General features: G+C 36.1%; 1 protein-coding gene across 4 annotated transcripts in view; it reads left to right on the forward strand.

The window, feature by feature from the left end:
* The window catches only part of CNST (consortin, connexin sorting protein), a 47,766-nt gene that overhangs the window by 2,724 nt on the left and 17,230 nt on the right, over positions 1–27,812 (forward strand). For 2 of the 4 annotated variants that reach the window (XM_027729751.2, XM_027729755.2), the window contains 6 exons: positions 12,254–12,691; positions 18,853–19,058; positions 22,457–22,487; positions 24,461–24,547; positions 25,020–25,134; positions 27,657–27,678. In XM_027729751.2, the coding sequence (XP_027585552.1) occupies positions 12,304–12,691; positions 18,853–19,058; positions 22,457–22,487; positions 24,461–24,547; positions 25,020–25,134; positions 27,657–27,678 (849 nt within the window). In that variant the 5' untranslated portion in view covers positions 12,254–12,303. Of the gene's footprint in view, positions 1–9,293; positions 9,381–10,739; positions 10,909–12,253; positions 12,692–18,852; positions 19,059–22,456; positions 22,488–24,460; positions 24,548–25,019; positions 25,135–27,656; positions 27,679–27,812 lie in introns of those variants that run through there. The other 2 variants (XM_039384245.1, XM_027729752.2) reach the window with 2 other exon arrangements.

The raw sequence follows: 27,812 nt of genomic DNA on the forward strand, positions 1-27,812 counted from the left end.
TTGAAGTGAAAGTCAGTCTTTGTAATGAGGTCAGCAATTTTGTATTTAGAGCCATTATGGACTATAAACCTTAACTTATTGCTTTCCTACATGTCATCTGTTGACAACTAAAAATGGCTTGACGTTTGGATGGGGACAGGGGCCAGGGAGTGGGGGGAGGCTTTTTGCTGTTTGGCCAAGCTATTAGTAGTAAGGGAAATAAGAATCCAAGGTTCCTTGGAAGCCTGCCTGCTCCATGTGACAGTGTAGCTTCCAGCCTAACGCTGAAAACCTGATTAATAGGGAGTTACTGTCCATTACAAGTCAGTTAGATCAATTGTGCAGATCACTGGAGAGTGAGGGCCTGGGTGCCAATTAAGTGAAACAATCAAGTTAGTTCTCCTTTGAGATAATTTCTGAGCGTTAGGTGTATGGTCATGTATGTTAATGTAAGGTTATTTGAAAAAAAAGTTAAACCACTCCTCCTTTGCTATTTTCCGCATGTAATAACATGCTGTTTAGTAGGAAAGCATTTTCATACCAGGTGCAGATTGACTTTGCAGCCTTACAAACAGTGCAGCAAAGTTCAGAGCTGACAAAAGAGCCATTCAGCACAAAAATAAACATTTTTAAATGAGCAGATGCCTTGAATTCTGTCCCTAGCAATGCTAAAAACACTGTCCATGTTTTATTCCCCTTATAATGAACACTAAGCAGCAATATTTTTGACATTTTCAGCGGAGAGGCAAAGGGTTCTGTAGTGTGAAGATGGTTGCATAAGCTGTGTATTGTAAGGCATTTTGGCAGGGGTACAAACTTTCTCACTCTGTGCTTTATCTGTTCTGTGTATACAGAGAAATTCAGTCCCTAGGGCTATCAATCTGGCATCTTTCATCAGCACTAAATTTACTGCAAATGCTTTTTGTGTGCAAGCAGAAAAAAAGTCCCATTAAACCTTTGCAGACAGGAGCAAAAACATTCAAATAGGTGCTTTTTCTGTTTCTTTCTCCCAGAATTCCTCTTCATTTAATTCTGATGAGCATATTCTGCTGACTCAAATTCACTCAGCACGTTTTTGTCATAAGTCTTTATTCTGAAGGTTTTTGCAGTGTTACCTTGCTCAAGAGCTTGACATGCTAACGATTTTCATAGTATTTTTTACTTATTAATCTACTTGCGGTATAACTGTGGTGTCTTGTGAAAATGTCTGGCTAACTGATAAGGAAAGGGTAGAGGTTTTAGTGATGTTAGTGTCAAATATTTCTGTAGACAAATTTTAGCGTGCTGTGTGCTTGCTTTTCAGGAACAGAGTTGCTTAGGAGTGTGAAGTTTTTTGTACTGTTGTTCCAATACACTGTTCCACCTCTCCCAACTGAATTGCTAATGTGTGGCCTTAGAATGTGAGCTTTAACGCTGCTTTTCTCTGTCTGTGCGATTAATTTAATTTTCTTGTTGTATGTTGTTTGGAACATTAATATTACACTGCAGAGCAAATTCAGATTAGTTCAAAATAACTTTGTTTTTAAAAAAGAAAAGAACCCAGACTTAATTTTAGTATTTGTTTTGTCTTTGTTATATGAGCATGTTAGGAAGATTTTTAGGTTTACTTGGTGAATATGGTATTGAAATCACATGGACATTCATAATATCCATTGGAAGTGCTTTCCTAATGGTTTAAATTTGGAATTTTCTGTGCTTTTTGGCTGAAAGGGAGGGCATGATGGTCTTTATCGCATTAGACCAACATTTCAGCTGGACCTACATCACAGTCCAGGTGCTGTTCATTCTGTCGTTACAGTGTTACAGTTGACTAATGGCAAAATAAACAAACTGGGGTGCATCTGTCCTGAACTTACAAGTTTGTAAATTGTTTGGTAATAGTTTGGCACCTTCCTTGGCTCAGATTCATGTGTTTATAAAATAAAGCAACATGCACGGTGCAGAGCTTACACATTTGGTCCCAGGGGAATTTTATGACAGTTGGCATAAAAAATTACCCTTTATCCAATATTGTTTTGGTAGCTGATTAGTTTCTTATCTGGATTTCTCTTTTACTCATGGAAGACTGTTAAAGTCTACTATTTTAACACTGAAATATGACATCATTAACACAAAGAGAAATAATAATCACTCAATGTCTCTATAGGCTGTAAAACTCCTGTCATGATGTCACTGAAACTGTCTTACTTTGGGTTTCAATTGAAAATAGTTTTTACCATCTTACAGTACTAATGCTAGGTTTTGTTAATGTTTGTGGTACTTGGGATTTTGTAATGAAAAGTTTTTTAAGGGAAACTCCTTAAAGTGGCCTTGATAATAGGAGTTTTCTGAAAAACTGATCTAAAACAAATTAGATCTCTGTTTACAGGCTCAGGTATTGCAAGCATACATTCAAATTCTGAAAGAGAAACTGATAACCATCTGCTTCAGAAAACCTCTCCACAATCTATTAATCAAAAGTATGTGTAAATTGTGAGAGACAGCTCATATAGCCCAGCATTTATTTACACAATTAGAGCTGAAATGAATTTACCTTAATAACTTCCTGTTGGAAAGCAGAGAGTTGAAACAGCACTTCAGGCTAAATTCACCACTGGGTTTAAGTTGTTTCAGCTTCATTAACTTCAGTCAAGTTACACCAGTGATTAATTTTTTGGGGGGTTGTGATTTGCTTAACATAGGTCTCTTCTGGTTTATATGTGGTTGAGTTCTCGCTCATCCCATTCAAGGGCAAAAAAAAAAAAAAGGTCGGTGTGACTGACTTCATGGAGGAGGTTCAGAGCAAAGAAGGGATTTGATCTCGGTCATTCGTATCTGGCACTGAATAATGTAGAAATTAGACCATCCTTCCCTTCAGAAATATAAAACAGACTGATGCGAGATTTTGGAAGAGCTCCTGGATATTCTGATTTTCTAATGGTGACAATTATGGAAGCTCCAGCAATTAGCTCTGTTCTTAACCTTCTGGCTGGACCTGCAGACTTGATAACAAAGGGACTGCAGGTATGTAATACTTATGGACAGGAGTAATTTATAATATTTAATAACTTTTATGGATAGCTTTCCATTTTATTTGTGATTTCTTCTGGCCTTGATGTGATTTAGGACCTCACAATATTTTGACAATGCTAGTTTTCTTTGTATTGATGGGGGCTATATAACTTGCTCATCCCTCATCAATACATAAAAATTATGGAATTCAATGTCATTATGAAATTCAACTGTCAGAAAGTCTTTAACACTTATTTCTTCAGTGGGACAGCTTTTAGATAACTGCCTCATTCTTCTTGCATCTCCATTTCAAGGGACTCTGTTCTGTCATCTCTGCCTTTTCATATATGTTTAAAGTTTTTTCACGAGATCATGAGAGATTTTATATCATTGTATGTTTTTTAGCAACCTCTTACGAGGTGGTAGGATCTGTCAGCTTTCTCAGGTCCTTGTAAAGATAAAAGTGAGTTGAGCTGATTAGTTCTCACAAATATAGTCTGTGTGGATTTGCAGGACTTTTTAATTTTTTTTTTTCCTGTAAGAAAAATGGTACCTATCCTAGAAAACATGCATAAATTTGTCTTGTAGGAAGTCTTTAATTTTTGTTATGCTTTGTAATCAAACTTGTGCACATGTTCTGTAGCGTGACAAAAATCTGGGCATTCTTCAATTAGAAGGAAAATACAGAAATCAAAAAAAGGCAAATTGCTACTTCTCATAAGACTTAAAAGGAGATTCATGCATCCCAAGGCAAGACCAGTTACTCATAGGTTATTCCTGACCAATGTTTGCCTAAACTGTTTATAAAATAGCTGCGGGGATGAGTTCTCCATTCTCCTAAAGCAGTCTATTCTACTGCTTTTCTACCCCTGCCCAAGATACATTCTAGTGTTTTGTTGCAGACAAAAACAAAAAATGAACACATTGAATGGTGAGGTCACCTTTTGTTCTTATAACATTCAATGAAGTTTGTTCTAGTGAAGCTTGAAACCCAAAACTTCTCAGGCACTTGGGGGACTGATCACTGTGTGTTTTGAATGCTGACAAAGAGTTTGTTTGTGTGAAATTTTTGATAGAACTCTGTCATATGTTCTACTAAAAGCTGCTATTTCTTCCCAGACAAACCTCTTGTATTTGGCTGCTGACTGAAACATGTTTTTATAGTAATGTTAAATGTGGAATAGTAGATTATGCCTGGCAGTATATGTTTATCATTGTTTATTAAAGCTGTGAATAAGCGGTATGACTAGGAAGCTTAGAAGTTGAAAATAGCATGTGGAACTTCCTCTCTAAACCTCACTATTCCTGCTGTTTATAGATATGAAGATCATCATGCTTTTAAATGCCACTGACACTTGAGAAATGCTGGAAAGTGCCAAACTACCAAACAGTTCATGCTCAGATATTTTTGTGAATTCAGTGAAATTAGATAAACCATTCCTGTGTCTGGATACTTCTTGGAGGACAGCAGACTTAACACATATGAAGAAATAGACCTCCTAACCTGTGTATCTGACAGAGAAGCAGAAAACATGTATAAAGATATTTTATTTTTTTTACCCCTAGTACACTTTTTTCAAAGCCAAACATAGGGCAAACTGAACAGTTAGGAGGATTTAATGAGATTCTCTCATAGCGAGGCTATCCAGTAATGGGATTGTATGTAAGACTATCTTGTGAAACAATAAACTACTAATGAGTCCATGCTGTAAGACAGCACAAGAACATATTCTTTTTTTTTCTGCAGAGATGTCAGGTTGGATAATGGAAGCATACAAATATTTTTGTTTCCCTTTCTTTAGCAACAGCAGCATTCTAACTATTGTATTGCACATAAAACACAATGCAGAGCAGAATTCTGCTAGCTGGAAGTGGTCTGGCTTTGTGAGATGATTAGAGCTAGATGAAATACCTACCACCTTTGTCTGCTGTCTCTCCTTCTGCAGCAAATTCTGTGATGCTCAAGTACATCTTCAGCAACTAGTACTTTTCTTGGTTGTGGTGAGGCAAGGGCACTCTGGCGATAATATTCTAGGTTTCTTTAGGTATATCTTGGTTTCCACATCAGACAAAGAAGCTAACAGTTATAGAGAAATTGCACATGCACTTCTCTAAAGAACACGTGGGCTTTTTGTTTATTAGCTCCCATAATGTCCTTTTTCCTTGCAAGCTAATGAACTTGTAATGCTATGTTGTATGTAGTTTTTACATAGTGTCATGTAGCTACTGTGTCATTTAGAGTTTCCTCTCCATTGCTGAATCTTCATTTTGGTAGTAAATATAATTAGTCATAAAATACGGTCAGTCTTCTTCCCTCTATGTGGACATTAATGGGCAGTAATAAGAATTTGTAGTACGTTTTGATTGTGTATGGCCATGATAGTTTTTACATTGGTTTGTATTAATTTGTAGAAGATTATTTATCAATATGAAAGGGGATACTAACATTTAAATATGCTCTTGTAATATATCTTCACACCAGCTATCAGAAAAATCAACAAATTTTATTGTTTTAAGATTTATTTGTTTTGAGAAATATGTGGCATAGGTTTAGTCATTCTTTAAATTTTAGTAATTTTAGTGTTTCCACAGTTTTACTTTTTTTTTTTAATGGTAGAAGCAACAGCTCTGTAAACATAATGATTTTTAAAAATACTTGTTTCGTTTTCACAGAATCAGTTTGGGGTTTTTTTCTCTAGGACTTGTAAAGCTGCTTATATTGAAATAAAAAAGGGGGGGGAAAATAACATAACCAGTGCAACAATAAAGAAAATTGAAATCCTAGGTACTATTTTTTACCTGTCCTTGAACCTGAGACTTGCTTGATTTCTTTTTTAAAAGGATGGGGATTCCACAACATCTCTAGACAGCCTGTTTGGTTGTTTATGTAGCAACCTTTTCTAGACTGAATAGTTGTTGCCACATGTAGTGCTGTCCCTTCCTCTCTAAAACTCTTACCTTGCTGTGATCCAGGTTCTCTTCTTTGTGTACAGCTTGTTCCTTGTATATTGGGCACAAAACAAAAATACATGATTGTAATTCATTAGTGTCTAGTAGGACACAATGAATTCTCTTGTGCCGTGTAACACTTACTGTATTATATCTCAGGAGAAAAAAACCACTTGGACTCTTGGTCAATTTTTGGTTTGGTATCTCTTTATGAGATGCTTTTCATCAGAACAAAACAACTGGTTAATCCCTATTTCACATAGGTGTGCTTCATTTCTCCAAAAGATACAGGATATTCTGTTTTCTTAATGAATTTCATGTTACTCCTTCTGGAGCACTTATTGCTACAATTAATTTTGAATTAAATCCTTAAAAATGCTTATGACTGCTTCTAACTGCAGATTTGATACAGCTATTGTGTTTTATCATTACAGTTAATTAAAAGATTGCATAGAAGCAACACTGGGAACCAATCTGGAACGCCTGTTCATTTTGAATAGCACAGTGTAGGTGATATAATGAGGAAAACTGACTTTCAAAGAATTAAAAGTCTTAAGTACCTTTAATTAACATAGAATAATTAAGTGGCATGAGAATGAGAGAGAGAAAATAGTGGTTTTGGCAGAGGAGCTATATGAAGGCAGTCAAATGGGATAAAAAACCAATTTGACATAAACATTTTGAATGTTAGAAGACATGATATTGTGATGTTGGTCTGTTCTCCAGGATACTTCTGAGATCAGTAAATGAAATACTCGACTGTGTGCTCAGTAAACATTCACAAAACCCACCAGCTTTACAGGAAAGAGGAGCTGTATTAGTACAAAAGTTTAGGGGTGGTGGTGGTTTTGCTTGTGGTTTTGTTTTGTTCTGTTTTTAATGCTCTCTTCAAGTTTCATCTGTGCCAGGTCAGGAATGATCCCAGTTCTTACTGATTTTTATTTTTTTTTTAATTCAAAACACAATCCAAACAGCTGTATTTAAGGTTATATTTCCATAGTAAGGATAGATGGAAAAAAGGCTTTATACACACACAAAAGGGAGTAACTAAGAAAGTTGTTGGAATTCCATTAAGTTGTATGAATTACATGAAAGAGACCACTGATGACCTTGGGCTTTTTAAAATAGAAATTGACCTAAAATAGAAGCGAGGGTCATGATATTTATCTAATGTACATATTGTTTGTCCTAAAGCAAACAAACATCAAACTAATTCCTTCAATACACACTTTGTCTTTTAGCAGCTTGGCAAATGTTTTCCATTTTATTTTTCATTTATGCTATAATCAGCATGATTACATGTGCCAATTATACGAATCTGTGTGGCAATTGGAACTGAAGCACTTTCATTCACTGGCACCTTTTAACAGAGGTCAGCACAGTTTTAATCAGTGTTAGCTTTTGTTTCAGTTTTGGACAACCAATGAAAGGAGGAAAGATGGGTCTAGGAAGAAACAAACATTTTTTTTATTAGCATGTTGGTTTGTGTGTACAATTCATTTCAATAGCAAATCAGTAAATACAGGAACTGCATGTTAATCGTCTGTTAAATATAGTTCAAATCGTGATGGATTTTAATTCCATTTTTGTTTATAAATAAATGTTCTGTGTTTTTAGACAGAGCTAAAGTTTGTTCTCAGAGGATTTAGCTTTGCTATGATACCTACCTGGTGCCTTGGTGAACTAGAAAGGAACTGGAAATAGAAGCATTGAAAACCAGGCAAGAAAAAAGTTTCATCTGGGAGGTGGAAAAATGCTTTTAAAAGATCAAGGCCAAGACTGTTCTAAATTCTTTAAACTAGCTCTTTTTGGATTTTCATTCTCTAAGGAGTCCTAAAGGTTGTAGAAAGGAATAGATTTTCAGAACTACTTTTATTTGCAGAAATACTGAGTTTCAAGCAATACACCAAGAAATTTTGTGCTCTCCAGCCTCTCAGCTAGTGAGGGACTATCATTTTAGCCAGATGTTCAAAGGAAATGAGTTAACATTTTCTATCAAAATGTTAGCTTCCTCTATAGAAAATGTCACTTGTCAAAAACATCTTTTCTCTTTTTGCACAATCTAATAGGAAACACCTTGTTCAACTGCATTCATATTTCTGTTTCTCTGTGCTGGCTGTTGTACAGATAAACTGTTGTCTACAGATAGAAGCAAGACAGTGGTGATAGGACATCCTGATTTTTAGTTATTGCTGTTAAAACTAATTCCTTGTTGGCTTTGGGCAACTTACTTCAGCCTTTTGTTTAATGCATTTCAGCATTTGTTTAATTTAATCTATGAGCTGGCGAGGACAGCAGTATTTATTATTTCATATGGTAGTAAGAGTAAGAAGTGAACCTTTCAAGTTTAACATCATGTTTGGGATTTATTTTTAATGCTTTAGAACAGTTATCATTAAATCAATATAACTAAAGTGTGGGTGTCTGTAAAAATATCTTCTAGTTCTGATTCTTTCTGATCTGATTGAAGTTCTGTCCTCCTCTTAACCTTTCATTTGGTGTTTAACTATCTTTGAGAGAAAATGGCTTGGTTAAAGGAGCATCCTCCTAACAAACAGATGCATTCGCCGGATACGTATCTTCTCTAGAGTTCCCTTCTTTGTCTTTCTGGTGTTCAAGGAAAACCAATTATATGGCTGCCAAAGGAAAATACAACTTGCATCTCTAATATACAATTCATTATTCTAGACTAGGATAGAATATTTCCTTTGTAAGGGACCTACAGTGATCACCAGTCCAACTGCCTGAGCAATTCAGGGCTGACCAAAAGTTAAAGGCTGTTGTAAAGGACATTGTCCAAATGCCTCTTAAACAGACTTGGGACATTGACTTCCTCTTTAGGAAGCCTGTTCCAGCGTTTGACCACACTCTCAGTAAAGAAATGCTTCCTAATGTCCAGTCTAAACCTGCTCTCATGCACCTTATATGTTATAGGATAGACAATATTTTTTGTTAGACTGGTATGTCTGGAAACGGTTAGCAAGTTCTTCAGGTTGGAAGCAGAGGTGAAGTTGTCCTGGGTGGTGCTGACTTTTGCTTTTGTGTTGTCCAGCTGGTGATGGCTTTTTGCCCTCTACATGCTTCCCTGGAACTCCCCACTGTCTGTGTATTCTAGACTGTACTTTGTATAATTGTCTGTGGGGTTGTCTCTTGTAGACGGAGATAAGAAGCTGAATAGCCCCCCCTGTAATCCAGGAGGAAACAGCAGCCTGCTGAGCCACTTGGATCCTCACAAGTCTATGGGACCAGATGGGATCCATCCCAGGGTGATGAGGGAGCTGGCGGAAGAGCTTGCCAAGCTGCTCTCCATCATCTGCCAACAGTTCTGGCTCACTGGGGAGGTCCCAGATGATTGGAAGTTGGAGAATGTCACACCAATCCACAAAAAGGGCCAGAAGGAGGACCTGGGAAACTCCAGGCCTGTCAGCCTGGCCTCAGTGCCTGGCAACATTATGGAGCAGATAAGTCTAAGAGCAGTCACACAGCACCTACAGGACAGACAAGGGATCAGACCCTGCCAGCACACGTTTAGGAAGGGCAGGTCCTGTGTGACCAACCTTTCCTTTTATGACCAGGTGACCCGCCTGGCAGATGAGGGGAGGGCTGTGGATGTAGTCTACCTGGTTTCAGCAAAGCCTTTGACACTGTCTCCCATAGCATTCCCCTGAAAAAGCTGGCAGCCCATGGCTTGGACAGGGGCCCTCTGTGCTGGGTCAGGAACTGGCTGGAGGGCCAGGCCCAGAGAGTGGTGGTGAACGGGGCTGCATCCAGTTGGCGACCGGTCACTAGTGGTGTCTCCCAGGGATCAGTGTTGGGCCCAGTTCTGTTTAATATCTTTATTGATGATTTAGATGAGGGGATTTAGTCCACCATCAGCAAATTTGCAGATGACACCAAGCTGAGGGGGAGTGTCAATCAGCTGGAAGGCAGGAGGGCTCTGCAGAGGGACCTGGACAGGCTGGAGAGTTGGGCTGATTCCAGCAGGATGAGGTTCAACAAGGTCAAGTGCCTGGTCCTGCACTTTGGTCACAACAACCCCCTGCAGCACTACAGGCTGGGGACAGAGTGGCTGGAGAGCAGCCAGGCGGAGAGAGACTTGGGGGTTCTAATCAACAGGAAGCTGAACATGAGCCAACAGTGTGCCCAGGTGGCCAAGAAGGCCAGTGACATCTGGGGTGTATCAGGAACAGTGTGGCCAACAGGTCCAGGGAAGTGATTCTTCCCCTAGACTTAGCGCTGGTGAGGCCACACCTTGAGTGTCCAGTTCTGGGCCCCTCAGTTCAGGAAGGATATTGAGGTGCTGGAGCAGGTCCAGAGAAGAGCAACAAGGCTGGTGAAGGGACTCAAGCACAAGTCCTGTGAGGAGAGGCTGAGGGAGCTGGGGTTGTTCAGCCTGGAGAAGAGGAGGCTCAGGGGAGACCTCATCACTCTCTACAACTCCCTGAAAGGAGGTTGTAGCCAGGTGGGGGTTGATCTCTTCTCCCAGGCAACCAGCAGTAAGACAAGAGGGCATGGTCTTAAGCTGTGCCAAGGGAGATTTAGGTTAGATATTAGGAAGAAATTCTTTGCAGAGAGGGTAATCAGGCATTGGAATGGGCTGCCCAGGGAAGTGGCGGATTCTCTGTCCCTGGAGGTTTTTAAGATGAGACTGGATGTGGCATTTAGTGCCATGGTCTAGTAACCACCGTGGTGTTGGATCAAGGGTTGTACTTGATGATCTCAGAGGTCCTTTCCAACCCGACTGATTCTATGATTCTATGATTCTATGATGTTATTGGAGACAGTGTCAAAAGCCCTACCAAAGTCAAGGTAAACAGCATCCATTATTCTCCCCTCCTCTGTTGAGCAAGCCACTTTTCTGTAGAAGCCTATCAAGTTGGTTAAGCGTCACTCACCCATCATAAATCCATGCTGACTACTCTTGATGTCCTTTGTGTGTTTGAAAATGGTTTCTGGGATAACTTGCTGTGTCACCTTCAAAGGACTGAGGTGAAGTAGAGCAGCGTGTAGCTCTCTGAATCCTCCTTCTTGTCCCTCTCTAAGATAGGAGTGATGTTTCTTTTTTTTTTTTCCTCCCAGTCCTTTTAGCAACTATTAAGATGGTAGATAAATAATTTGGGGAAAATGGTTTTAGTAATCTTTATCAGAGACATGTTTCTATGTATGAAGGAAAATCTACTTATTCTTTAGGACTTTTTTTTTCAATTTTTCTACAGTTTAAATTCTTCTAGCAAGTAAAATGAAACATTATCTTGCGTATTTAGCAAGTGTGTATTTCGTTTGCTTCAGTTGTGTATACCAGGTCATAAGAGTTAGGAAAGACTGGTGAAGACAGGTATCCTGAAATGTTTTTTCATGTAAAGGAAAGCATAGGAAGCTGCTGTAGGAGGCTTATCTAAGCTCTTCTATAATACAGAAGCGCTTGCTGATTGCTGGCTTCACTATTTAAAACAAGTGAGATAAATCTAGTGAGATGTACATAATGGAGCTGTGTTTCATGTATGTAATTGCTGAGTTGAAGCAGCGGTATTGCCGTGCTTCTAAAGGCTAAAGATAGGAACTGATACAATAACAGTCCTATACAAGTAACATGTAGCTCTTCTGCTAAGTTACCCTTTTTTGTTCATGAATGTGTTTAGTTGCAGCATTGATTATAGTTGCATGTTCACAAAAAGGGAAAATTGACTCCTGCTGAGAGTAGGTGGGGGATTAGGTTTTTTATTATCAAACCATCTGCTTCTGTGTATACTGAAGACATGTTGAATGTTTTCTTGAAAATAGTGTGACAATTTGAGTCAATAAACAGGTTCTACTTGCATTTAATTCTTGAAACAGAGTTAATCTGTCTTCAAGTTTGATCCGATAACCATCACTGGCAGAATTAAATGTTGTTCTACTTTTATTCCTCCCTAGTTTATTTTTATTTCAGGTAACCTGTGATCTTATGTGACAAGAATGCTTTTGGTTTAGCCATGGATTTAAAATGGGGGGGGAAGGGGCAATAGGGTGGATTCTGTTTATCTTTTTGTTTTTCTCATTACCTCAGCTGTAACACTGTGAGCATTGCTGTAAATATCAGCTGTACTATTGAATAGGTAACTGGAACCAATTATAATTGGGTAAAAATATGACTTTATAGGGGTTTTTTGTATGCAATACAAAAATATTTATATCCTTCGCTTTAAGATTTTAAACGACTCAGTGCATTACTGTATGAAAGAAATTCCTCACACTTTTAAACTGAATCACTTGTGATTCTTTATTGGTTGTCATTGGCTGAAGTTGTTTGGCTATTATATATATTATAAATGCTTCTTGTGGTTCTATATTTTAGGTTTAAAAATATCTGGAGAGAGATTAAGGGGTTCAACAAGTAACGCTCTAATGGATGACAGCGAATTTCCACCAAATGATCTGCAAATAGACTCAAAGGACAGTCTTACTGCTAACTGTAGGGTAGAAAGTTTGGCATCTCATTTGTTTCCTTCAGCTGACGAAAATGAAAATCAACTTGACAGTGATGGAAATGAAGTTCTGACCAGTAGCAGCATTGCTATGGGACGACAGGATAAAGGTGAACAGGATAACATCAATAATAATGAGAATATGGACAGTGGAGACTGTACCCCAAGCTGTACAGAAAGTGAGACTGAGAGGAGATCTGTAAATGTCCATATGGACCCTCAGCTGGAGGAAAAGCCTATTACAGAAAAACAGCCAGGTGGAAAAAGAAGTCCAAGAAGCAAAAGAAGCTCCAGTAAAAAGTCTAAAGGTACTTTATTTAAAAAGTTCTTGTTTTGTTTACTTAAAAAATAACACTGCAGTTTAAATCTGTGAGCTAATAAGAAAATTATATTTTAGTTGTCATACTACTTTTTTTTAGCATTTCACTAAAGGTTTGGGTTTACTTTTTTTCCCAGAAGTGCTAATAGTTTTTTAGTCAGCTTCAGATGTAGATGTTTTCACCTTCTGTATTTAAACAGTGGCTATGTAGAAAGTTTAACACATCAAGTAAACAGGAGTAGAGGGAGGTACACGGTTTCAATATGGAAATAGGGCTGACTTCCAAATCCAAATAGACAGAAATTCAAGTAATATGGTTTTATTCATTTGAACATTGTGATCAAGTGCAAGATTTCTGTGTCTTGATCCAGTGTCAAGATTTGAAATTTCGTTACGAGTACCAAATAGTTTGATCTTGGCCTGCTGTTGTCAAAATTTACTTACATTTTTCAAAGCTTAACAGATAGTCCTAGGATGTGTGTTTTGGGTAATACTGTTAAAAAATGTGTTCCTACCAATTTTTGATGTTACTTTTTCGTTAGAGATTTTGGATATGAATTGGATAAGGAAACTGTGATGTTTATTATATGTCTTTAGGTGAGATTCTTCTTCCCTTTTTGAAGGAGTAGGATTTCTTGTAACAGAATGTTTTATTATATTAGGTTTTTGCCATCCATCCTAAAGCTTATATGTCATAGTGCTGTAAATACGTTGATTAAAATCAGCATGTTTCATGCATAGGTTTCTTTGAAAGCTACTTGGAAAAACTGATTCGTGCCTGCTTTTTTTCCCCCCATGTATTTTAAAATAGATTACAATTTTCCTTATAAATGGCAAGTCTTTTGTAACCTAATCTGAAAACTGATTATGATTTTAACAGATGATAAAATAGGTAAAGATGGGAAAAGAAGGAAGCCTTGCATTCCATATCTTGTACATATAGACAAAATCTAGAAAAGAAAAATTATATTTTCTTGTGGAGATAAGAGCATTTTGAAATCTGTCATAACAGGGAGAATAATTTCTCAATACCTTTCTGCACCATTTAATAAGTATTTACTTAATCTGTAGAATTAAGGTTTAATAATAGCATAAAATATTTAAAATGAGATTAGCAGAAGTAATTGAGAATCAATCATCTGTATGATGGGAATAACAAAAACCAAGTTGATGAAAAGTTATACATGCGTGTGGACAGAGGTATCTGATTCACAGTGAGAGGAAGAAAAGGAAAAAACCTCACCTAAACACTGAAAGTTGAACTTTGCTTGTAATCTCTCTCTCCGTTAGTTTGTATTCTTGTTGATAAATACAATGAACTGATGCAGAAATACCACAAAATGAGCTGTCCACAGTAGAATGAAGTTTTAAGACAAAAAACAGATTTCTGAAATAATAGAAAATTCCATGGAAAAATCCAGCAATGTAAAATACCCCACAAGAGAACATCCTACCTGCAAAATTATTTAGAGTTTTGTTGAATTGTTATGAATAAACTCTTACTACTTTATTAATAAAGGACCTTGATTGTTGTAGAGGAAGATCAAAATATAAAATTACTTTGTATCTCCCATTGTTTATGGTCTAATATCCATTTAGCTTTTTAGATACTCTCCTGTGATGGTTCTTCTGTTTTCACACAATGCAGTGACTGTGTCATGATTTCTTAATGTTGCAAATGTCTTTATTTTAGTGACAGTCTTCCATTTCATTTCCAATACCAGCTTTTTTAAAGGATTCCTGAGTATCCCTCTATGTAAAAGAACCAAACTAGCTTTGGTTCTAGTACTAGTTTTGGTACTAGTTGGTACGTGTCTTTGTACTAACTCAGACTTAAAGGAGAGAATAATCAAACTAGAGGGGAAGATTCCCGAGTGAGTGACAGCAGAGCACCAGACATGCAAGCTGGAATCTCAAACTAAGTTATTGCATTGCATGTATTATGGTTCAGTATTTCCTCTGACAGTGGCCAATAGGGGATGTGTAGGTGAGAGTATAAGGACAAGGCAGAGATGTAGTGATTTGTTTGCATGTTCTGCTTGACATCTGCAATCTACAATTATTCATTCAGGACTTTACCAAGTGGGAATTGATAGACTGTAATACCTTAGAGTGAATTTGTCACCTGACTTACAGTTGGTTTCTTGCATCCATTTTGGTGTCCTAGAGTAAGTAGTTCAAAGATTTACCTTTATTTATAGTTTGAAGAAGCACCTCCTTTTAGCTCTCTTGATTCTGCAATAGAATTATTAGAGTAAATTGACAAGTCTGTAGCTTCTACGTCCCATTTTTTCTCACATTCTTTTGTATCCTAATTATAGTTTTGAATATATACTATGATTATCTATGTTTAAGGAGGACTGGTGATCAAAGAACTGATGTAAATTTAAATTGACTAATTTAAATTTGGTGATTATTCATACTGTGATTCCTTGTAATGAACCGTACTAACTTAAGTGCGGTAGAGATAGTGATTCATGAAGTGTCATCTGCTTCAATGTATTTTTGTAAATGTGGACTTGAAATTATCCCTGTTCTCTGAAAATAAGGTCATCTTTTTTAAAAACATCGACCCTGGCTTAACTAGTAACTTAATATTGTAAAACCAGTGTGTAATTCCTTAACGTACTATAGCATGGTAACTTGCACTGAGTCTTTTTTCCCCAAGTTAAATTCCGCAACATACACTTTTCCTATAAATTATTCAATTTATTTCTTGAAGCAGCTTGAAGGTGGAGGAAGGAAGGAAGTGGTATGGTTGGGATGGATTTGGTGTTGAAGCAAATTAAATATATGAATATAAGTTAGTCAAATTATATGAAAATTCAAGCAATGATATTTTGTTCAGGGTTCTGTGCCACACTAAACAAAATTTGGGGTTTGCTCAATTAAAGCTATATCTTTAACACCAACACTTTTGTCTTAAAATCTCTTTTCTTAAAAATGAATGGGTTTTAAATACTTGTTGGTGGGGTTTTTTTTAAAATAGTTCTTGAATGAATCAGTCTGAACCAGCTTTCTGATACTGAGTACCAAAGAATGTTTAAAAAAAGAGATTGCCAAATGTTTTCTGTACTAGAAACTTCTGTTACTGGTGACTTGAGTTAATGCTTCTGAATGTGAAAATTAAAATTCAATTGAAAAACAGAGGACAATATCCATAATTGTATTTTGACAGGAAATGCCTCGTACTTGTACCTCTGATTGTCAGGCAGGTGGCAAGCACACCTTATTCATATACTTGCAGTACTGATAAATAAAAAAAATCTGAGGCATATTGCAGTATGTGTTTGTCATTTTTATTCACAAAATTTGACCTTTTTGCAAACGTGGGGCTGCTTCTGTGAATTCTTGGGGAAATTGTAAGAAAACTTGCTTCTCCCGATGTCTTAGGAAACATTGGCACACTCAACTGGGCATAGAAGTTGTCAGTTGAAACATCTGTGAGCCTGGCAGAGCAAAACTTGAACCCAGCTCTCTGTCTCATGCCTAGTGAATGCTCTGGCCACTGGTACCTTCTGTGTATTTTCACATGTATTTTCATAAAAGTTTTGCTTCCCTTCTACTATGGAGTAAATATCAATGCTTTATAAAGTGAGAAAGTTAATCCTTCCTTATTAAAAAATCAGAAATATATGTAAGATACCAGTTTTTAGTAAAAAAAAAAAAAAAATTAATCTACTTTAGTTTGCATGATTCCAGAAAAAAGTAGCATTGTTTTCAAGAAGAGGGAGAAAAAATAAATAGGGATCTTAGCCCATCACACCTTTATGGTGAAATAGCATTATTAAGTGTTACAATAAAAGTTCTTTGTTATAGTGCTACTAAGGCACAAATGTTGTCTTGTATTAAAATCATACGAGGTAGAATTAACTTGAATGACTGTAAGGTCTTGTTTTCAGAATCACAAAGTAATTCGAGGGCAAAATTTGATTCCAAGTGAGTGACAGCTCAACTATAGATACAGTTTATAAACTATGTGTTAGCAACAGTATCGTGATAACATTATAATTAAGGTTTTTCTTTACCGTTGCTATTGAGCATGTTTCAGTCAATGTTCATGTTTTGATATGACAGGTGATTATTAAGTGCTTAATGAAGTGCAGTTTGAAGTGACATTTGGTTTCTTTATTTGTTTTTCTGAGATGTTTTGAGTTTCCCAGAACATGTGGACTGTTTTTTTTGGTTTCATGATCATGTGTTGAACAGGAGGCTATATTTTTAAAGACAGCCCTAATTCCATCTCCAGAAGTATTTCCTGGCTTGTATCTTGCATCTACTTTTGTCTCTTTTGCTTCTGGCCCACAGGAAGCCCAAATAAATACCGGAAAATCAGAGATGTGCATTAATATTGAAAAAGCAACATTAAGTTACACCCATATTTTTTCTGGCAGGAAGCCCTGTGAAAATAGCCACACACAGAGATTATAAGTACTCCTGGCCTGGGTAGTTTACTTAGTAAAGAGTTTAAAATAACCAAAAGTAAAACAGTGGAGCCTTCAGTGGACAAGCTAATGCCTTTCTACTGCCCTAAATCTTAAACCTGAATCATCACTATAGGGTCTCAGTTGCAATAAACACAGGGGGGTCTGAAACCCAGTACCCAAGCTGTAGACACAAAGTGTGGTGGTTACTTGAAACAGTGCCCCCACCTGTCCTGCTTTTAAATGATAACATGATTTTCAGAAAAAGGATATAGCTGGGGAACAATAACATACTCATCATAACTTGAGTTTATAAAAGCTTATTGTGCACATTTCTGTGGCCAACTTCTCTAAATTGTTTTTAAAAATTATGGGATTTTTTTAAAAGTGCAGTTCCATGTAAGTGTATCAAATTCAATATTGTTTACTGGGGAAAAAAAGTGTTCTTTCATTGGTGGAATCAGCTATAGTTTTCTGGTTGCTCATAGACTGGGTGTTATAGGAACCTTATAGGTGTTCCCTGATCTTCGTGAGAAACTGATCCAGTCAGTATGTGGGTAGGATTTCTCCCACTACTACTGTCACTACTAATACTCTACACTTCTTCCTTAATCTCATTTAACATTTTCTCATAACTATCTTATTAATGATCAGAACTACACTACAAATATTACATTTCTAACAATAAAATATGGGATTTGCACCCAGGAAATTTTTCCTGCAATATTTTTATACTGTTTTGCTTTAAATTATCCTTCATATATCCTCCACTTGCTTGTTTGACTTTTTTGACTTCTATAAAATTGAAGACAGGCAAGAGTGAACTGCCAGGGAATGTACCACTGAGAGCCGAGTTTTCTGTCTAGCAAGAAGGTCTGGAATCTAAATTCAGTTTAGATGTCATTGTTACCAACATAGATGAGCACTACTGGCTCCTTCCCTGGACTCTCAAACAAACTGTCCAGCTGTCTAGGGGGGGTCTTCCTTTTCACTCAGCTGGACAGTCCCCCTGGACATCTCTTCCCCCCCACTAGAATCCCCCACTATCATCATTTGCTTCTTTCTATCCTTTAAGATCTTGTCACTGTGTTATCATCAGAACAGGAACTGGTCGAATTTTCCTTTCTTCCATGCATCTGTCCATCCTCAGGACACCTCCTTATACAAGGTCCTTGGTACGAGTAAAGAGACAAACTGAGAACCTCATTCACACTGTCTTCACCTATCTGCCTTTTGCCCTTTTTGAGCAAAACTCTGTTGTAAACAACTCTACTTTCTGTCTCTGCTGTACTACAATTGAGTCTTAATGTAGAAATTTGACCACTTGGATCTGAGTATTGATTTTTTAGCTAAAAGTGCAACGCCAGTCACAACACAATATCTTTTTACATCATCCTGGTCTCTTATTAATAACTCTGTGGAACACTTTTAGTCTAAGTGTTTTGGTTTGGCTTTTTTCTCCCTTAAGTTAAAGCAGGGTCCCAGTTAGAAGTGTACAAAAATATCTGATGTCTGTTACTGTATTCGTTCAGGTAGGTGAGCTGGCAGTGAGACAGACCTGTCACAATTAATTTTGACAAGGACAGTATTTTGTTTACTTGCAGGGATGTTATTTAAGATGCTAGGTTTTTATTATTGGCTTTTATATTGAAATTTCCCCCAAAAAAAAAACCCTAACTTGTTGTATTTTTTTGAATCCTAACCCAAGTACTTGTCCTTTTTAAAGGAGTTTCTACAGCAGGAACTGCAGCAATCAAGGAGGAAAATACTCCTATTACAGATACAGATTCTGTGCAGGCTGAAGGGGCTGTTGAAGCAACGGAAAACTTTCACCCAAAGGAACAAAACCAAATGTTGCAGTCTCTTTTCTCTTTGCTCCGTGAAGAGGTTGAGCAGATGGATTCAAAGATACTGCCCCTGTGTCTACATCAGGTACTTCCTGTGATTATGGGTTGCTGCACCAAATTTTGGTTTTATTTGAGACTTTATTCGTAAGGAAAAAAGGCAATAAATGCAACAAATACCATGGACTGGATATTTTGATGTATAACAGATGGTCAAGGCAAATATCTCCTCTAAGGTCTTGTAATATTTGTTAAATTATAAATTGCCTTGTAAGTATATTCTCGGGTTAAAGGAAACTCTTAAGGATGGGTTTTCTAATTCCCTAAATGATGAAATTCTAGTTTGGCAGGAATTTAGGAAAATCACTCTTCAGTATAAATTAAATATGATTTGTAAGATGCTGGTATAGGTACAAGAGAGCAAATATGTAAATAACATTTTAAACCTGGAGTTGTTTTTACTGTTGCAGACTTCTTTCATGCATGAATGCTAGGATTCCAAGTGTATAACTTTATATAAGCACAGTTGCCAAACCTGCAAGATCAAAGGAAAAACAGTGTGGTTTCAAAAACAATCTTTTTATTAACTGGCCAGTGTGTAGGGTTTTTTTCTGGAGGTTATGATGCAGAAGAATTATGTGGATAGGACTTAATGCAGTATTAATTTATAGCACAGCTGTGTCAGACTAAGAATGGACTGGAAGAGTTTTCGTTTGGCTGTGATGTCTAATATGGGCAATATGTAGATATTACACATGCCTGATTTGACTTAGTTGGATTATCTTTATTTTGGAAAATTGGATGATTTTGATATTTTAAATTTCTAAACTGCAGTGACAGTCCTGCATTCTTATTCTCTTTGATACAAATAAGTGATTATATTTGAGAAAGAGGTTTCTCTTCAGTTGTTGCATGTTATAGATAATTTACATTTGACATAGAATTTTAAATTATTTTTTTCTAATCTGTGCTTCAGCAAAGGTATTTGATACTGTTCCTTAACTTATGTGAAACTTGGCTTTCGGGTTAACAATTTGTACTTTTAGACACGTTGAATTTGGGGATCATTCATGAGTTAGTACAAAGGGCATTTTTGGAAAACAACACAGGGCAAAAACTTCAAAACACTTTACAGACACCGCGGAGTGTCATCGAATGCGATGGAGGTGAAATCTTGTTTGTTGGTTTTAGATGACTAAGCCACACCCTAAGGGTAACAACATTTTGAAAGTCATACAGGAACTGTGACAGAATCTGCATTTCCAGATTCAAACATATACTCAAGCACCATCTTTTTTTTTCCTAAGAAATACCAAGCATTTTGAATGGACTGTTTGAAAGAAAGCTAGCAGAACTTATAAGGATCATAACATGTTTTTTTAATTGTGGGGAGGGCAGAGGGGGAAAGGATTTTAAATTTAGCATTCACGTAAAGTGAATCTATTAAGAATTTTTTTTCCTTTTCTAGTGAATTAACCTGTCATCTTCAGTCTTTTTTTTTTTTTTAGATTGTTAATACAACCTGCCAGTAACTTTTTTTATGCCAAGTCTAGCAAATACTCTATCACATTCTGGTTTTATTCTATGATAAAATTCAATGTAAAATCAAGAGCTGTGTTGGATGTTCTGGAGTATTAACAATCTGTGGTGTTAGTGGGAAGCCTGTATTGAGTATTTAAAGGCTGCGGGATATTAGGGACTGTTCTAAGGTTTAACTTTTAATTAAAATAGGATGTGATTTTTTTTTTTCCTGTCTTGAATGAGATTAATTTGATTCGTTTAGCATTTGTTACAGAATCTGATTTATATATAAAACATAGAAAAAGAGCTTTGACGGTTCCAGAAATCCTTAGAAGACTACTGTGGAATGCAGACAAAATGTACAAATAAAGAATCTTAGAAATCACTTACCAATTCTCGTTTGAAGGTACCAGGCTCAGAATGGTCTAGTGGTTAGTAATAAGGCTGAGAGGCAGGAAAATACAATTTGTAACCTAGATTCCTCTATCAAGTTACTGTATTTTTTGAGCAATCACCTTTAGACTTTTACAAAAGTGCCTACTTGTTAAGCTCTTCATATTATGATTATCTAAATTGACATCCCAAAAATTTTGAGACTGAATTTTTGTGTGCTCCCATGGAAGTCATTGGAGTATCATCTATGAGGTGCCTCAGCCAGAACATTCTGGTCTCAGGGTGCCTGCAATTTCTGGACACATTTTGCTAGCATGGCCCTTGCCTCACCATGCATGGCAAACATGAAGATTGCCAACATTCACTGTCCCGGAAGACTGATTAGTTGCTTATAAAGATCACCGATAGTGTAGAGTTATGTAGAATAAAATATTTTTACCTCTGAAGTTTATATTTTTTGTATTTCATTGCATGCACAAACAAAGCTGTCAGTATTCCTCAGCTTCCTGTGAAAGCCTGCACAGTTTTCTAGCAAGCACAAATAAGTTGTTGTTGCAATTCTCAAAAATTATTTGTCTAGAGGGAGGAATTGGAAGAAAAAAGTTTCAGTTACTACGTTAGCTTTTCCATACAGTGTTACATCTTTTTCTTTCCAGGAATCAGTTCTAACTTTTCTATGATACTCCCCACCAGTGTCAAAGTGAAATTCTGATTAAAAATATATTAATTTTCTGACTGCTTGTGGATGCTTGCTTTCTCTGAGCTGGTTGCATGAACTTAGTGACATGAGGTAGAGGATCTTCAAGTTTTTTTTTCACACAGTAGAGCAGCTTCAGGAAAGGAAGTGGCACAAGGCTGCTGCAGTGGTATTACCTGGCTCCTGTGGCTAGGCTAGGAGTAATACAGAAAAAAGTTCAGAACTTGAGTGCTTTTATATTTATCTCATTAATTTCAAATATTCCTATTTTACACAGAATTTGAAATATTTGTTGTAATTATCTATTGTAAAAAGGATATAAACGGGAAACTCATTGTTATGTTTCTGATGCGGTGATAGGCAATATTTTTAGTGTCTTTTATCCAAAGATGTTCTTTTCTCATCGATCAGGAAACCTCCATTTTTCCATTTTAATGCATTTCAATGTAATGCTCAGGAGAGCACAGCAATGATCTTAATTTGGTCAAAGATAAGGAAGTGACAGAATATAAACTCTTGAACTCGTATCACTAAACACAGTACTTTTGTGCTATGTCATTTTAAAGCTTTTTAATATGATAACTAAAAACGTTTCTGAAATAATTTTTCTTGTTGTAGCAACATAAAACTCACTAACATTGGAGCAAACCCATTTATGTGAGAGGACTTAATATTTCGTTGTTTTTTGATACTCTTTTAAAACATTTTTCCTAGAATAAGAATACATGTATTTTGTCTGAGCATTCAAATGTTACCTAAACTAAATATGAACCTGCACACCAGATATTTAAAACTATGATAAAAAAATTCACATAAGATCCTTAGCACTCTCATGAAAATTATAGATTCCTAATTTATTTTTTTTATCTTTGCAGATAGCCGAGACTTATTTTCAAGAGGAGGAATGTATCCTTTTACTTGTAGAAATTGTTATACAATACTAAAATTATGTGGCATGATAACGCATAAAAGACAAATGCTTTACTGTTGACTCACATGTTTGGTAAAAGTTTTAATAGTTAAACCTCTGATAATTACTCTGATATATTTCAGTAATTTTGGGAGAGAATAATCATATTAACCATTAAAGTTAAATTACAGTTTTATAAAAAGTGGACTGGGATTTCCTCTTTGCTTTTAAGGGAAAATGATCAGGCTATAAAAAGAAGCAGCAAGAGTGGTAAGCCCTTAAGGTATATGTGATTCATTAAGATCCATCATAAATTACAGAATTTGTGCATACAGATTATTTCTTTATTATGCAATTTGTTGCATACACAATATGACAAATAGGCAATTGTAATGGCTAAATAACAAGGCAAATTATCTTAGCCTGTAGTACAAAACCAGAGAACTAACTGTTGCAGTATTATAAGAGCAATATTTAAATACAGTATCCATCACTGTCTTAGAAGACTACACTTTTGTCTTGGTCATCCTAATTCTAAAGCATCCATCAGAAAATCCAAAATGCACTGCTCGAGATAAAGGCATGGAAAAATTCTGTTGTAAATTATGGCAATGCAGGGGCAAATACAGTAAATTTAAAATTTAAAAAGCATGATAGAAAGACAGTTCCTCTTTCATCAAAGTTGCTTTAATTGAAGGACACTGTATTTAAAGCTGATAAAAAAAGTATTTTTTAATGCAATGTACACTTGATGTGTGGAATTCAACACCACTATATAATACATATTTATGAAGGATATCTCCTCTGTACTTGCAGCCATCAGTTTCCTGAGGTTAATAAAGAACTCACTTGATCATGTTGCACTGTATTAATTATCCATGACAGACATTTTAATTCATCCAGCATGGAACTTCATATTAACAATAATTCAGGGTTTGTTGCTGTGATCCTCTAAGGCTATCTCTCTGATCTGTAATTCTGTTTCTAATAACAGATTTCTTGAAGGCAGGGAATATTCTTTCCATTAATATTGTTGTTCATAAGCCATGCTATTTATATGTTGCATGAGGCTAACAAGAATAACAAGTACTGGTTGTGTTTTTGTAATAATTACTCCACTATTTTAATTAGCATGAATAATGGAAAGTAGTTTTTTTGTGTGACTAAGAACATCATTCACTGTACCTCTATCCTCATTGTATTGTAGAATTTCGTTTGGAATAGCTGGTAAAACAGCTTTAAAGAGCACAACTAACAACTTAGGCTTGGCGGAGCTAGAATTATCCTGAGTATTATAAAATATGTGACTATCAGTATACCTTTGTGAATATATTGATAACCCAAAGGGAGGGGAAAGACTTCTTCATATAGAAGAAAAGTAAGCAGAATCTTCAGGAAGACTAAAGGTAAACTCAGCAGTGCAACAGTGTTGTATCCAATGGTTGAAAAGGGGGCGGCTATTTTTCGGAAATTTAAGCTGGAGAAATTTTTTTTAATATTGTCTCCAGCTGGTCAGTAGAGAGGAGCTATATTTTCAGCTAGACATGGTTATTGGCATATAATTGTATTTCTTGAGATATACTTGCTGGTATTTGTGTAATTGTTTTGCTTTTCATTTCCCAGAGATTTCATTTTTTTTTGTAAGCGTTATCAGCATAATAACATTTAATTTGTTTCTAGAAAAATCATTTGTTGGTCTTAGGGCATGTGGGAAGAGGTAGCTGCTGAAAAGAATAGGATTTTCATTTTTGGAACTTTTCTCAACTTATTTTACTTCTTACCTGCTGTTTTCATGTCTGCTGCTTTTTTCTTTCTTGCACAGATATCTAGATGCTAGCCATTATTCATTTTGATTCACTTATTTCAAATATCGAGTGCATAATGACCTCCCTTTCAAATATGATGCTAAATTTAAATAAACCATAACACATCCACAGATGTGTCCATTTTTCTTTAACCTTCCATTCAGATGAGAAGGCAATGAAGTTCATTCAGCTTGAACGACTGTATCATGAGCGGCTGCTTGCAAATCTTTCTTCCATACAGGAGCAGTGGGGTGAGTACCAGCTAAACTAATATGGTAGAAGAAAGAGTTAATTTAGTTTGTACTTCTGAACAAGAGAGTATACATATTGCCAGATTAAAAAAGTTACATAGCAAAAGCAGTATTTCTATCAGAATTTCTTTGAGGTTGTTACAAGAAAAATATTCCTGTTTTGGATTTGTTTGCACATATTTTATGGTAAAGGTGCAATTAGTTTGTAATTCTTTATTTTATTAATTAAAACTTTGATCCACAGTTGTTTTGAGCTTATTTTTGGGTTAGGGTTGGTGAGTCTGATATGATGAAAATAAAGTGTGTTGTGAAAGAATAGGATGCCATTTTGCGTATTCTGTTACAAGATTGTAGAGCATACACAGAAAAGTTGTCAATATTTCTCAATTAATTAGTTTCCACTATATGTTTTATGTTAAGCAAATACTACTTTTATAATATTTTGAGTAACAATTATTTTGATTTCATTTAGAAAGAAAATGGAAAACAGCAGTTCCTAGTCCCGTTACAACACTGAGGAATTCAGCGAAAGAACTGAGCGGCCAAGAGCTGGAAAAGCTTACTAGAGTTTGCTCTTTGCATCTACAGTAAGTATTAGAACATATTATTACTTTCCAAGTACTAGTGTTAGTGCAGCTGTTGTCTCCTTGCTGGTATAGGTGTTTTAAAATAGTCAGTGTCAAAATAAAAGTTGTGTTGCACTGACTTGAATTTAGTTATAAAGTCATGGTTCTTTTTGATATGTAACTAAAATATTTTTGTTACCATCAATTGTTTTAATATGGCTTGAGGAATCTATGGGGACTAGATTTTAAATGTTTTCAGCAAATCACTAGTTTTCCAGAAATGGAGTTTTGAGTTTTAGTAGTTCAGCCAAGGTAAAAAAATCTGAATAGTGTTAATTTAGGAAGAGAGGCTGTAGAACTGATGATGGGTGTTCGTGATGATGGATGTTCTTGTCTAATACCTACTGTTCTAATCACTGTTTTAAAGTGCAATTGCCTAGCATCTCTGCCTTCAGTACCCTTATTAACCCAGTGCTTTTCCCTCGATTTTATTCTCAATTTTCCCACATTTTAGGACAATTCCTTAATGCTATAAGTACTTCTTGTTATCTTCTATGTTAATTTCATATAGGTTGCATTAACATTATGAAGCAGCAATTCTGTACAGTATTCTGAAAAGTTGTGAAATCTTAGTTCATACCTGCTTTGCCTGATGCATCAGCCTCCTGAATTAGCACATCACAGTATAACAAACTTGTGGCAGTGCCTAGGGTGCATTTCTGGATAGTAACATGGGATTATACCTGTCAGGAAGGAGAAGATCTATTATGTCATGGGTGAATGCCCTACCACCTAGACATTGATTTTAAGGGACAAATGGAAAAAATTATGCGAGCTGCCACTGAAAAATGATCAGCCAATGACCATAAGGAAACTAACCACATTCAAAGACTGTGAAAAGACCTGCCAGTGACAAGAGAGATGCTCTCAATCAGATGGGGAGAGAAAACATTTTCAAGTACATTTGCACTGACTTAGTCAATCTGGATATAACAAAAGCCAAAATGCTCCTGTTTTTCATAGAGAGTATGATTTGGCTATCACATTTTTTATTCTGGGTGATGATAGTGAAGTTTGAAAACACCCAGGCTGATTGCCAGAACTCAGGCAGGGATGTGATGTTGTTTATTTGTAGTCTGAATGCCTTTGGGCGGGAGCCCCTTGGAAGCGCACTCCTGAGCTTCCGCAGGAAGAGGAGGCAGGTCGAGCACCGTGGTTGCATGTTTACACCCACAGTGTGCTGCCACTGTGAGATTGCACTCAGAGTGCCTGCAGGCTTCCTCAGCCTACGTTTCCTTACATGTGACTTTGCAAACCCACAGAAAGATTTAAGATTCAAGTCTGTTGCTTGGAAAATATGAACATTTTGCTTTTGTAATTGAAAGTAATTTTTCTGATAGTCAGCATTTACAGCTACATACTGGACATGTTTATTCTTTAAAGATAGTTTTGAGTGTCCCTGATTTGAAGTGCAATTTGATAAAATTTAAGACTTGTGTTCATTTGCCATGATTAGTATTCTGGTTTTAATATTATTACTCTTTGAAACTCTCTAGGCAAAAACCTGATTGGTTTTGTTGTTTCATATGGGGTTTTTTTCGTAAGCTTTAAACTCAATTTATTTTTTAATTAAAATTACACTTTAATATTGAATGAATAACATGCAGGTCTTGGAAAATATGAACATTTTGCTTTTGTAATTGAAAGTAATTTTTCTGATAGTCAGCATTTACAGCTACATACTGGACATGTTTATTCTTTAAAGATAGTTTTGAGTGTCCCTTATTTGAAGTTTAAATGGTAAAATTTAAAAGTCAATGTACCTTTTAAAAGTTTTTGTTAGAGTATGAACATCAGTACTTTTCCCTTATCTCTCTCTTATTTTTTTCAGTAGATTTAAATAAAAGGCTCTGCATTTTATCTTCATTGCTGTATGAAAGACTGCAAGATAGACTGTGTGTGATAGATTACAGTGTGCATGAATCTCCACACAGTTTGCCAAGTCCACACTGACTGTTAGCAGTGCTGATCCACCTCTGAATCTGAGTGGAATCAGTGGGAGCTGCTGTACCTTACAGTACCCAGAAATTGTGTCCCAGTCTGTGAAAAGGGAAATATGTTTTGTGGGGATTTTTTTCCATTCTTCAATCTCTGCTATAGTGATCAGTATTTTTAATAGTATATTAAATATACTATTAAATATACTATCTGTATAAATAGATATCAAGTCCTGAAATGATTTTTAAAGTTGGTAGAGTTCCTTCTGAGCATAAACTTTTACAGGGATTTACATTTCCTGATAAGTTGTGGTAAATTTTTTTCTGACGCCTTCTCGATTAGGTGGAGCAATGTTTGGGCAAGTTGGTCTTCTGATGATATTCACACAAGTACAGATGTATGCTAGCATGCTAACACTGTCTCAGTGTAAGAAAAATTCTGTGCTAATTTTAGAGCAGAGTAAAAAGTTTATAAGATTTCAATTACATTTATTATTAAGAAAGTTGCTACTAGGTTAATTTATTCTTTTTTCTTTATTCCTGCAGGCCACAGTCATCCAAAAATAAGGTAAGCAGCTGTTTAATTGAATTCTGCTTTGTCAAAGATTGGTAATAAATATATTTCAAAAATTATTTGATAAAATCTTTCAAGTTTTGAAGCTGTTTAAAGTTTGAATGTCTCAAAAAGTCACAACATTCCTG

This window comes from Pipra filicauda, unplaced genomic scaffold, assembly GCF_003945595.2.
Source record: "Pipra filicauda isolate LSUMZ 115617 unplaced genomic scaffold, ASM394559v2 scaffold342_size772408_pilon, whole genome shotgun sequence".
NCBI classification, from domain to species: domain Eukaryota; kingdom Metazoa; phylum Chordata; class Aves; order Passeriformes; family Pipridae; genus Pipra; species Pipra filicauda.